Genomic DNA, 13,479 nt, shown 5'->3' on the forward strand with positions numbered 1-13,479 from the left:
TTTACACTTTTTTTTATTTATTATCCTTACCTGTACTAATGGGTGAATGTTCACTACATGATCCCACAAAACTTGTTCCACTGCTTGATATGTAATTGGATCTCGTATGTTCATATTGATCAGAGAGATTCCTTTGGTCCACAAAAGTTAATGGAGGATGTGTTATGGTGGCTGAGGCTTCACAATATTCATCCTCAATAGATATGGGAGGCGGAATCATTGTTAAATCAATAAGATCTGGATCTAAGTAGAAAGTTCCTTCTGAAAATGGAAGTTGGTTATTAAACTGTAACTGTCTCAAAAATTCCATTACACTCTGAGTCTGGTTATCCACCCCAGGTAAAATATTTGGAGTGTGAAGACCAAAGCTGGATCCTGATCTTGTTGAGCAATTTCTAGGTGATCCTGGAACAGCACAATGAGTTGGACTTGGGGTAGGAGTGCTGAGACTTTCAGTATCACTTTCTGATGGTATCACATCACTGTTAGGTGTTTCTAGTTCTTCAGAAGTGGCCCTACCTGCCTTTTTGGATAGCATGAGAAGTGAATCACATGATTTAGTTTTTAGATCATTAGTAACAGGTTCAGCTTCTTCATTTTCTTTTTCACTTTTATTTTTATCACTTAACAGATACTCTTCAGCATCAGACACAATCTTGCTCATTTCATTGACACGATTTATCACTTCATCACTTTTGATTTCTAACTGATTGACCTCGGCATCTGCTTCTTCCTCAAGCATTTCTATCGAAACAACACTATGAAAATCAATTCCTGAACTTTGGCACTGTTGTTTCAGATGAAATTGGTTTTCTAATGATGATGATGACAAGGTAGTCTCACTTAATTTTGCTGCAGGAGCCATAGCAATTGTCATTGTTGTTGTCGTTGTCATAGTAGAAGTCAATTCTTTACTTAGAGAGGAAATACTACTGTTATTGACAGATGATGCCTGCATTTCATTCATGTTGTGATCCACAGAGGCAGGTAGATTTACTATAAGACACTGTTCTTTAGAAATACTCCTAGATAACTGTCGTTCCTAGAAAAGAAATATATGGTAAGGTCTCAAATATCATATATAAATGACTATAAAGTTTCAGTGTATGTGTTTAATATTTAGGCTTAACATAAATGAAACTTAAAAGTCAGTCTTAGTATTACTAATCATTGAATTAAAATCTGGTTAATTTGGTATTGAATAATTCCATATAGCTTATAATTCAAAGTAAATCTATTCTTTCCCCTCCTTACCAACAAAATATGCCTCAGTTTTTTTGTTTTTTTTTTTATGTGAATCCCATCCATTTTCAAAGTTATTAGTACTGTAAGTAGGTTATTAAAGGTTAGATAACATGCAAACTGTGCTCTAGAGAATAGGAAACTTTTTTCAAGCCTTTAATAAGCAGGATGATGGCCTCATTTCTACTACCTAAATACATTTATAAACATCCATGCTCTTGATAGGGTTCGAACCACAGTCTGTTGGTTGAAGAGCAGATATGCTATTCATCAACTTGTTTAACCAACCAACCAGGGCAGCTGTTTATTTTGATAAAAGCTGAAGTTGTAATCTGAATCAAAAACACTTACACAGACCTATTCTGAATAGTTTGAAATTTTAGCGACAATAGAATCAATCTTGGCAGATAAACTTCCCATATTTGGTTGAAAACGTAAATGCTGGTGGTATCCAGCTGCCACTACCTTCTTATGTTCAGTGATCTCTCAATCATCTCATGTGCAAATGATCTTTAATTGGATTAGTGTGTCATATTGACTTCTGGTTACAAAGCCATGTAATTGTGTCCTGAGTTATCCAATCTTTCAATTATCCCACACTAGCAAATTGCTCTCCCGCTGCTGTGATTGGATAACTGCAGAATTACTGTATCTACAAGTGCTTTGACGTTTACAGCACACTCAATATACCATTCATTTCAATAGTTAGAGATGAAGGCAGTCTATATCTGCATAAGCTGGGAATGCAACATCTTTCAAAGACTTAAATAAGTCTTTGAAAGATGTTGCAAATAGTATGCTTTTAGTATGCAAATAAGTATTATAAACTTATTTGCATACTAAAAAGCTTATATATGTTTAATTTGTATACTTATTACTATTACTATTATTACGGGCAACTCCAGGGAGTCATTAGACTCATCGAGGGAGGCCCCAAATCATATTCATCACAACTATCTGACATTCATACAGTATCTATCATACCTCGCCTTAAACTCATTCACTGTCACAGCATCCACTACAGACTCAGGGAGCGCATTCCACTCATTCACTACTCTGAAAGTAAAGAACCCAGCTCTAACACCTTTACTAACCACACTTTTGCCCAGTTTCCATGGATGTCCCCTAGTCCTCCCACAACCAGCCCTGTTTTCAAAAATATCTTCTGAATTAATTTTATAGAAACCCTTCAGTAATTTGAATGTCTCAATCATATCTCCCCTCCTCCGCCTATCAACCAATTTTTGCAACCCACAAATCCTCAACCTGTTCTCATACGGTTCATTCCACAGACCTGCTATCATCTTGGTCACTCGCCTCTGGATCCTCTCCACCTCCTCCCCATCAAGAAGAAACCTAGGTGACCAAATCTGAGCACAGTAGTCTAGATGGGGTCTTATCAAGGCTCGATAGAGAGGAACAATAACCTGCTTGTCTCTGCTTGTCAACGTATTCTTCAGCAACCAAGTGATTTGATGAGCTATTTTGGTCACTTTTGCAATGTGTCCCCTAAATTTCAATTCCTTATCCACCAACACTCCTAAATCTCGTGCCTCATCAATTTCCTGGAGCAGGGTTCCACCAATGCAGTAAACTGCCGCCAATCTTTTCATCCCAAAATGCATAACCTTACATTTTGCCACATTAAACTGACATCCATTCTCCTTAGCCCAGACCTCCAATCTATCCAAATCATCCTGCAAAATTTTGACGTCATCTGCATTCACTATTGCCCTACCCAACTTCGCATCATCCGCAAACAAATGTACTGTTCCTCTCAGATCATTTCCTATATCATTTATGAACAAATTAAACAGCAGTGGTCCAAAAACAGATCCTTGTGGCACACCACTAGTCACAGGCCGTCTTGTGGACTCTACTCCCGAGTAAACCACTCTCTGATATCTCTCCGTCAACCACCCTCCTATCCATCTCACCAACCCTATGTCCATTCCCATATGCTGCAATTTACTGATTAGAATTCCATGTGGAATCCTGTCAAAGGCCTTGGCAAGGTCCAGTAGAATCACCGTAAACCCATTACCCTTATCCAGTTCAGCCGTCACTGTGTTATAATACGTGAGCAAGTTACTGAGGCATGACCTACCCTTCACAAAACCATGCTGTCCCCGATACAGTATCCCATTTTCTTCTATCCAATCTTGTATTTTCCTCTTGACTATTTTCTCTAAGACCTTGACAAAGATTCCTGATATGCTAATCGGTCGGTAATTTACAACAGCAGTCTTGGAACCACCTTTATGCAGTGGAACTATTTTCCCCTCTTTCCACCCGCTCGGGACTAACCCAGACCCGAGACTCAAATTAAACAAAATGGTCAAGGGTACTGACAATTCTTTAGCTGCTTCTCGTACAACACGAGCTGGTATACCATCCAATCCCACAGATGTATTGACATTGAGGTTATGCAATAGACTACTCACCTCCACTTCATTAACCACAATTCCCGTATAATCTACTGGTTTATTCGTTTCTGCAATGTCACCACCTGGATGATATACTTTTGCAAAGTGCTCACTCAGTAACTCAACTATCTCAACTGATTCAGTTACCTCCCTACCATCGGCATTCTTTAAAATCAATCTGCCATGTACATTTTTTCTTTTACTTGCTACATATCTAAAAAACTGTTTAGGATTCTCTTTAGCCTGCATGGCCAATGTTCTTTCGTAATCCTTTTTTGCTTTTCTTACCACACTCGTCACCCTTCTGGGGTGACGAGTGTGGTAAGAAAATTACTTATAAAATAAAGGTAATTACTTATAAAAGTGAAATGTCTATAGCATAACTTATGAGACTATAGGAAGATGACACACACACACACACACACACACACACACACACACACACACACACACACACACACACACACACACACACACACACACACACACAGCTTTATATCTTAAAAGAAGCAAGGAATTAACATTCATTTCTCTTTCTGCTGTAGAAGAAATAGAAACTTTGTTTTCTGTCTTTTGTAATATTGCAATATCTGGTGTCAAAATCATGTAAAAAGCTTAGGTGGATGATTATTAAAAGAAAAGCTGAACAGTTTGCATGAAATGGTGTTGGAGAAGATGGACAATAAAAGTATATGCAAACTGGTTATGATTTTAAAAGACTGAATAAACCAGATACAATTTTAACAAATAATTTATTTGAACTTACTTATTAGCAGATCAAAGAAATGTGGAAATCAAGACGGGTCCAGTATATAATAAGCAATTTTCAACAGATCATTACATTTCTAAGGGAGATTAAAAAAAAGTATATAATGAAGTTACTTACATCACAAGGAACATATGGTGGTGGAGGAACTGCAAGGTCAATAGCATGAAGAGAATGTAGTTCACAATTTTGTCCTGAGGAAGGAGGATAACTCCATGGAGATTCTTGAACAGTATGTCTGCTGTGATAAGTAGGAACTACAAAGCAAACTCCAATATTAAAGCATTTCAAATAGCTAATATATAAAAATTTTCTTACATGAAAATATATTTGCTTAAAAAGATATATGAAATAGTTTAATGTCAGTTATATTTTTGCATATGAAGTGTTATTCAAAAAATTTCAAATTTGCATTGTTATCTCTAAGCTAATTAGGCTCTCTTTTTATTGAGAATATAAATTGATGTAACATTCAAGAGTAACAAAAATGAATTACTCACACAAAAAATAATGCTATTTATTTGCCAGCAAAGGTTGGTCGATTGGTAGAGCCTCCTAATGGCTCACAAAAAAGTTAAGCAAGTTTCAGCATTGTTAGTAGTTGGAAGGGAAACAATCGTTAGCTGTTGGCACACTCTCCCTCAATGAGTCTTTGGACTCCCTGGAGGTGTCACATAATAATAATAATAATAATAATTTATAGAATTTTTATAAAAAGTATTAGGAGCATCTTCAGTATGACTGGACAGATGGAATAATAGCATAGATAGACATGAAAGATGGACAATGCAAATATGGAATCATGAGCAGCACAGCATAATTATAAATAAAGTTTTATCAAAGTTTATAGTTTTTACTATACATCAATAATATAAAGCAATAAAAGCAGCATTAAGCAATACTGCTTCTCACAATGGGAATACACATGGTCCCAACAGATATATTCAGATTGAGACAATGTAGTTGCTATGCAAATTTCCATATATTGTCTTTCTATAATGAACCTGCTCTTGTCAAACTTTAGTATTTTTTCACCCCAGCAAACCACATGCTATCACTCCAAATGGAGTATCACTTTCTGCAAGTCCCACTATCATACACATAGCTCACCATGAACTCACCACATTCAGGCAATGCATTCCAAATACCTGCTACTCTCCATGTAAAAAATCTATGCCCCTCCATACACACACACACACATCCTCCTCATACAGCTTCTAGAGATGGTCTCTTATTCTTCCCTTGTCTCCTTCCATTCTATGAAAAACTTCATCCACATTAATCTGATAATAATTTCACACCAACTTATGTATCTCAATCACTCTGCAAATTGCAGTTCCTCAATCTTTCTTCATATCTAACATTCCAGAGACCAGACCATTATGGTTCCATTGCATAAGGCACTGATCAGTTTGCATAGAGATTACTGTACACAGATTTGGCCACCTATTTTCAAAGGATGAAAAGATATTGGAAGGTAGCCTTAGTCAGTCTTCTCTGGACTCCTTCCAATATCACTTCATCATTTTGAAAAAATGGTGACAAAATCTGTGTATAGAAATTAATGAGGCTTGATCCATATCTTCTTACTTTTACATGTCAGTATCCTCCAACTCATTATCATAACCCTGTTGTGCTGTCCTCACAATTTTAGCATATCCCCTTAATTTTAGGTCATCACCTACCATCACACTCAGGTCCCTTATCCGCACCACCTTCTTTAAGATATCTGTACCAAATGATACTCTACATCCCATCTTTGCTTCTAGAATTTTAAAGTACTACACTCAGTAACCCAACACACTTGAAATTCACCCAGTCTACTTAAATCTTTTTGCCAAGAGACACCTGCTCCAACTCCTCATGGTTCTTCCCAAATTTGCATCATCTAAAAACAATATCATTAACATACACACTGAATGACAACAAAGGCCCCTCAAAACAGACCCTTACGGCACACCACTAGTGACTTTTCTCTTGCAGGATATTGCTCCCTCATACACAACTTGCTGATATCTGTCAGATAGCCAGTCCATTTCAATGCACTAATCTACTATTAAACTCATCTGCCCCAATTTAATTATCAGCTTACCATGTAGCAATAATATATCCAAGGCATCTGAAACATCTAAATATGTCACTATGTGTACATCTCTCTTGTCCAATACTTTTGTTACCTTGCTATAATAAGTTGATTGCTAAACATGATCTTCCTTTATCAAACACTTGCCTGTCCAAAGAAACTGCTAGTATTCCAACCCAATTTTGAATCTTGCACTTCACTAAACTCTCCAACACTTTACCTACCACTTCAGATAATAGATTAGCCTATAATTCGAAATCTTAAATCTTATCATTACTTTCACAAAGCAGAACGATTTTGCCCTCTTTCCATTCATTTAGAACTTGGCCCAATTCATGTTAGTCCTACGGCCTTCCTATTACCACAAGAGACCTCCAGGGAGTTAGTAACCCATTGAGGGAGGTCACATATCACTCATAGCATATGTTATACCTTCTCTTTTATTTATTTACACTACCTGCACTCTCATCCTTAAAAGGCAAGCCATTCAAGTCGCATACCACTCTATGAAAGAAAAATCTAGCTCTCCCTCCATTTTTGACTGCATTCATTCTCAATTTCCATGAATGCCCTCTCATCCTCTTCCTACCCTCCAGAAAATGAAAAATTCCATCCACTGGTATCCTGTATGACCCTTTTGGAAGTTTGTAGGTCTCTATCATATTACTCCTCTTTCTTCTGTCTGCTAGCATCTGCACATTATCCATTCCACACCACTGATATCATCTTCAATACTCTCCTTTGCACTCTTTCCACTGTATCTGCCTCTCCTTGGAAACTATGAGACCAGATCTGTGTTCAATAATCTAGATGAGGTTATATCAAAACATCGTAAAGAAGCAAAATGACTTCCTCATTCTTACATATCAGTGTTTATTTTAGCATTGCAATTATCCTCTGAGATGTATTCACAATTTTTGTTATATGGTCCCTGAACTTCAACTAACTTTCAGGGACCATATAACAAAAATTGGGAATACAGCCTGATCAGTTTCTTTCAGCATAATGTCATGAATTACAAGTGCATAAATTTACATTTACTAACGAACTGATCACTTTTACATGGCAACAATTCCATTACATTGAAATCATTATTTAAGTACTGCTGGTTAGTTACATTCCTGATTACCTATCTTTGCATCATCAGCAATTAGCTACATGCCTCCTGTTAAATCCTTCCCAATATCATTCATTCATTTCGTATGGTGATTCAACGGCCATGAGTCCCTTTCACGGGGAGGTATGGCACCACCTCAATCCCCATTATTTTTATCCGGGCTTGGGACCGGCATATCTGACAATTCAGGCCTATGGGCTGGAGGGATTGTCTTAAGTATTCCTGACTGTATCTGTGTGTGTTCACGGGGCCGGTTTGCCTACTTGCGGGATGAAAAACCCCAGCTAAACTGGGGAGAAAAACCCTATTGTCCATGCCCAAGATGGCTAACTATACTATGGCTGAGGAAGATCCTTAAGCTCCTCATGTTGTTGATGGCAATCGAACCTAGGACACTCCTTCCCCAGGCATATAGTTGTAAACCGCTAGACTAACTGCAGACATGTCATTAATGTAAAGACTAAATAACAATAGACCAAGAACTAATCTAATCTACAGGCACTTAAATCTTGCAGACTTACACCCTGCCCCAACAACACACACATCATTTTTTGATATCTGTTAATCAGCCATTCCCTTATCCAAAGTAGTAGTTCATAATCCAGTACCATATCTTCCAACTTATGCAACAGATTTTCATGCTGAATCCTGGTCAAAAGCTTTATCAACATACAAAAGTATCATTGTGTATTCATTCCCCCTTGTCTAACACAACAGTCACATTATTATAAAATGTGAGCAAGTTACTCAAACATGACCTTTCCTTTCCTTAAGCAGCTTGGTTAGAGGAGCTAATAATTCCTTTGCACACACACTCTCATAATACACAGGCAAATATGTAATCTAATCCCATGGCTATGTTCTCACTAAGGTTCTGCAGTATTCCAAGTACCTCTATTCTCCCATCAGTTAATGTCATATCCAGCATTGCAATGTCAACCTAGATGGTAAACACTTGCAAAATGATCACTCAGTAATTCAACTAGTTAGCTTGCTTCTGTTTCTTCCTGACCATCAGCACTTTTTAAAGTCATCCCTCTTCTTACTTACTACATACCAAAAGAACCCCAAAATTCAATCCAGCTGGTGAGAACCAGCTAACTCATCTTTGATTGAAAAGCCCTGATAAAAGTTTGAACCCAGATCTTTCCAACCAACCAGAGAACTCTGTCAAAACCAGCTTAGTTACATAGTCTCAAAATCAAATTCATATCCATCAAAAAATTAAAAATGAGAATACTAAGATAAAAACTTGATCTTGTTAGCATTCAGTATCATTATTATTATTATTATTATTACGTGACACCTCCAAGGAGTCCAACGACTCATTGAGGGAGGGCAAGTACTCTCAACTCTGTCTCCACCACTCAGTTCACCAATGCCATCTACCGTCCATCACCACTAGACATATTTCACAGACAATCACAAACATCCATGCCCACAGCGGGATTCGAACCCGCAGCATTTTGGCTGGAGAGTGGATACACTAACCACTCAGCCAACCAGGCCAGCAGAAACTAGCAATATCAAGAAAGGTCAACGAAATGTGTTTTTATCAAGAGTAGATTAAAAAAGACTGAGAGGAATGCCAAGATCTAGGTGGATTACTACATTAAGAAGTGCCTTTCAAGGCTGAATTATAAGGTCTGACAATATCAGTCTTGACAGATTAATTATTTTAATAACCTGTACACCCTGAGGATATACATCAAGAATTTCATGAGAGTGATGATGATGATGTATGCTACAGAAAAATTTAATATTTATTAATCACAAATATTTCATTTTATGTACCATGAAACATCGTTAAATTTGAATTCAAATTTAAATCATTGTGAAATTTTTCTATTCAAATTTTTATGACTATTCTTCAGCTGGGGGTAACTGAAGAACAATGATAAAAATTTGAAATACAAAAGAACAGAAAATTATGTGCATTACAACAGAATTCTTCTAAATATGTTATCCTAGATACTATATGATTTTTTTTTTCGTATTTGATCCATAGACACTGTATAGTCATTTCCATACCTCATGAAGTTTTGAGAGTGTGAAGTCTTCTGCAAGAATAAGTGGTAGGTCACAGATTCTCTTTCCACACAGAGGTAGTAGGATAAATAGAAACATCCATGCTCATGGCAGGATTTTTTGAATTATTATTATTATTATTATGTGACACCTCCAGGGAATCCAAAGACTCATCGAGGGAGAGTGTGCCAACAGCATTGAATGATTAACCCCTTCCTACTACTAACTGCGCTCAAAGTTGCTTAACTTTTTGCGTGAGCCATTAGTAGCAGAGGCAACCACTTGGCTGGAGAGCAGATACGCTAAACCACTCAGCCAACCAAGTATGTTTTAATGCATTATTTTAATACATGTTTTAATATATTATCCTAAATTGTATTAAAATTATTTAATACAATTTAAAATAACAATTTCCCAAACTTTTTTTGGAATAGAAAGACATTTATTACAATTTAAGATGGCATAATGGATTAAGGTTATAGCGCTTTCTTTGAATAAATGTATAACTTTAAAAGTACAGTTATGTAAAAGTTTGGTATTATTTCACTGGCTCTGTGGCAACTGTTATTAATACCATGTTGAACCAAACCAGATTTACAATCTTGGTAAGTTGGATATAGTTCTGATGATCTGAAACACTTTTTTTCACTAATATGACAAAAATAAAGCAAATTGCAAAAACATAATACCGGATAAACATCAGGTAACAGCAATGGTGATAGTTTGTCTTTGGGAGAAAGTAAAAGGCGTATGGATTTGATTGATGGGTTTGAAGGTGGCAATGAATAGGAATTTCTTTGAAATCTTTGCCAGACATTCAGAAACACCTTTAATATAAGCAAAAGGAGTTCCACACTCTGTTTACCTTTGAGGATGTTGTTGAACAAAATGGTTTCAAGATCCAAGAATTACATGGAAAATCATAGACAGCTCTCTTCATTAATAGTGCCGTTTGCTTGATAGTTTCCAATTTCTGTTGAGGAGATACTTAAGAAGGGCAAATTTTATATGTTCCAGATACCATCGTCATAATCATCATCATCATCAAATTCCTGACATGTACCTTCAAGGGATGTACTGGATATGATAGTACTACATGAAACTTACATCATTAAACTTCCTATCTACAATTTTCCTCCAAATCAATCTGTTATCTATCAAGACTCCAACATTATCAGATCTTATATTTCTATCTACTAAGGCACTCTTTACTGTATCAATCTACATCTATCTTGATCTTCCTCTAGGTTTTTTTCTTGCCAACGTAGCAGAAAACACTTTTTTGGCTAATCCTTCCTCTCCCATTCTGTTTAACTGACAATACCACCTGAGATTAGCTCTGCTAATACATTCCTGGATGCTAACAGGGTCAAGTTCTTTTCTAATATCGTGTTTTTAACACGATATTGCCATTGATACATCTGTTCACACCCCAATCTTTCTCAGGACTCTCATATCTGTGGTCTGCAGTCTTTGATCAAGTGTTTTATTTCTAACCCAGCTCTCAGATCCCTAAATTAAAATTGGTTTGAACAGCTAATTTAGTGTTTTGACTAATTTCTCTCTTATTCCATATAAATTTATTCAGTTGACTTCCTACCATACCATCTTTGTTGATTCTGTTGTCTATTTCCATATTTAATTTACTGTTTTCACTAAAAATCATGCTAAGTAGCTAAAATGTTTTACTTGTTCTATAGGTTCCCCATTCACAATGCAGTTGATATTTTAAATTTCATTGTCTTTGCTTGTTATTGCTGACCTTCATACCATATCTATTACAACAGTTATTCAATTTAGTGAAGGAATCTTGCAGACTTGTAGCAGATTTATTTAGGAGTATAACATTGTCCACATAAAGCAAAAAGCTGAGATTAACATCTCCAATTTTGATATCAGGTTTAATAATGTGATCTATATAGATAATGAATAACAGAGGGGATAATGTACATCCTTGTCTCACACCAGATTTAACATTAAACCAGCTTCTTGTACTTCCTTCAATTCTAACTGCTGACTTACAACTCAAATAAAGACTAAGTAATGCTTGATATAATGCCCCATTGACACCATATAACTGTAGCATTTTGCATAGCTTCTCTCTTGGCACCTTGTCATATGCCTTTTCCAAATCGACAAAACTTAAATACAGATCTTTGTTATATTCCCATGATTTCTCCACTATTTGTCGTAAAGTGAAGATCTGATCCTGAAAGCCTCTATTTGACCTAAATCCAGCTTGTTCTTCACCAAGCTTCCCTTCCACAATTCTTCTCAACCGTTTCTCAAGTATACTTGCATATATCTTACCAGGAACACCCAGTAGAGAAATACCTCTATAATTCTCACATTCAGTTTTATTTCCCTTTTTATATATGAGTACTACTATGACAGCTCTACTCCAATCATCCAGAATTCATCCCTCTGTCCAGGCGTTCTGAACTATGCAGTGAAGCCACTGTAAGACTTTTATACCACCATACATGAGCATTTCTGGTCGGATATCATCTACTCCTGCTGCCTTTCCACATTTCAGGCCTTTGACGGCTTTTTCTTCTTCAAGTATGGATATGTATTTCTGATTGCATGCCTGTTGAGTGTTTTTTACCTCTATGCTATCACTGCTTGTTTCATTTAGCAATTTTTCCAAGTAATTACTCTATACTTCAAGGATATCTTTTTCTTCAGTTTTCATGTCACCTTTATCATCTCTAATTCCTTTTACAGCATTCTTTCCTCTATTTCTCTGAGCTTCTTCAACAACCACCAGAATATCATGCCACCTTCTTGATATTTATTTTCTATGTTCTTACGAAAGTCTTCCCATGACTTCTGTTTAGCTAGTTTTACACAGTGTTTAGCTTTCTTACATTTGTTCTCTGTATTCTCTAAGAGTACAAACTGACTTATTTGCTAGGAACTTTTGATATGCTTTCTTCTTTTCCTTTACTGCCTCTTTAACTTCCTCTGTCCACCATGGAGTTCTGATTTCTCTATCCTTGTAGACAACCTCACCACATGCCTCTCTGACTGAATATCAATCAATGTTTTCTTCAGGGCTTGCCAATGAATCTCCACGGTTTGGTTCCCGTTCTCAAACTCTTTCATTTTTTCTTGAATAATGTTCTAGATACCAAGGATTTTATAATTCCATATTTTTGAAATGGATGATGTGCACATGAAATAAGAATATAAGCAATGTGTAAGTTGTTTTCAAATAGACAGGACTTGAAAGTGATCCATCAGATTCACATTTGATGTGTATATCTAAAAAAGAGGGCTATTCCTTTTGATGATTCTTTCTCTAAAGTAAATTTGGATGTCAATTATTAACTTTATGCAGAAAGGAAAGGAGCTCAAATTCTAAATAGTGAAAAAGTATCATCTACATGGCATAGCCAAAGAGAAGATGTAGGGTGAAGTATTAGGGTTCCTCAAGGCATCCCAAAATAAAAATTAGACAAATTTAGTGATATAGGTAAACCCATAATAGTTACTTTAGCCTGTTTGTAAATTTTATATTTCCAAGTGAAATATCCTGAAGTGATTATAAATTTACATAAGTCTATAATGTCAGGTGGAAATTCTTAGGATATAGAAATTCTTGTCTCAATATGAGGAAATATTTGTGAAGGGATAAACTGTTGAACCTCAATATAACATCTAATGATTCAAATTTTATGCAATGATGCAAACATTTTTCTATTCTTTTTTATTCAAATTTCTGTTATTATTATTCTTCAGCTCACACTCTAATGTTTTATGGCATGTAATCTAAAATACAGACAGTCCATAACTTACATCAGGGTCTTGAATT

At 36.1% G+C, this 13,479-nt stretch overlaps 1 protein-coding gene across 1 annotated transcript in view; it reads right to left on the reverse strand.

Annotated features, from left to right (window-relative positions):
* LOC150100697 (uncharacterized) overlaps positions 1–13,479 on the reverse strand; it is a 463,381-nt gene that overhangs the window by 25,674 nt on the left and 424,228 nt on the right. The window contains exons 16-17 of the mRNA XM_090401246.1: positions 4,555–4,691; positions 31–1,042 (exon numbers count right to left, since the gene is read on the reverse strand). Of these exons, the coding sequence (XP_090257372.1) occupies positions 31–1,042; positions 4,555–4,691 (1,149 nt within the window). The remainder of the gene's footprint in view (positions 1–30; positions 1,043–4,554; positions 4,692–13,479) is intronic.

This window comes from Typopeltis vanoorti, chromosome 12 (assembly GCF_054136105.1).
Source record: "Typopeltis vanoorti isolate ZY-2024b chromosome 12, IOZ_Tvanoo_1.0, whole genome shotgun sequence".
Lineage (NCBI taxonomy): Eukaryota > Metazoa > Arthropoda > Arachnida > Uropygi > Thelyphonidae > Typopeltis > Typopeltis vanoorti.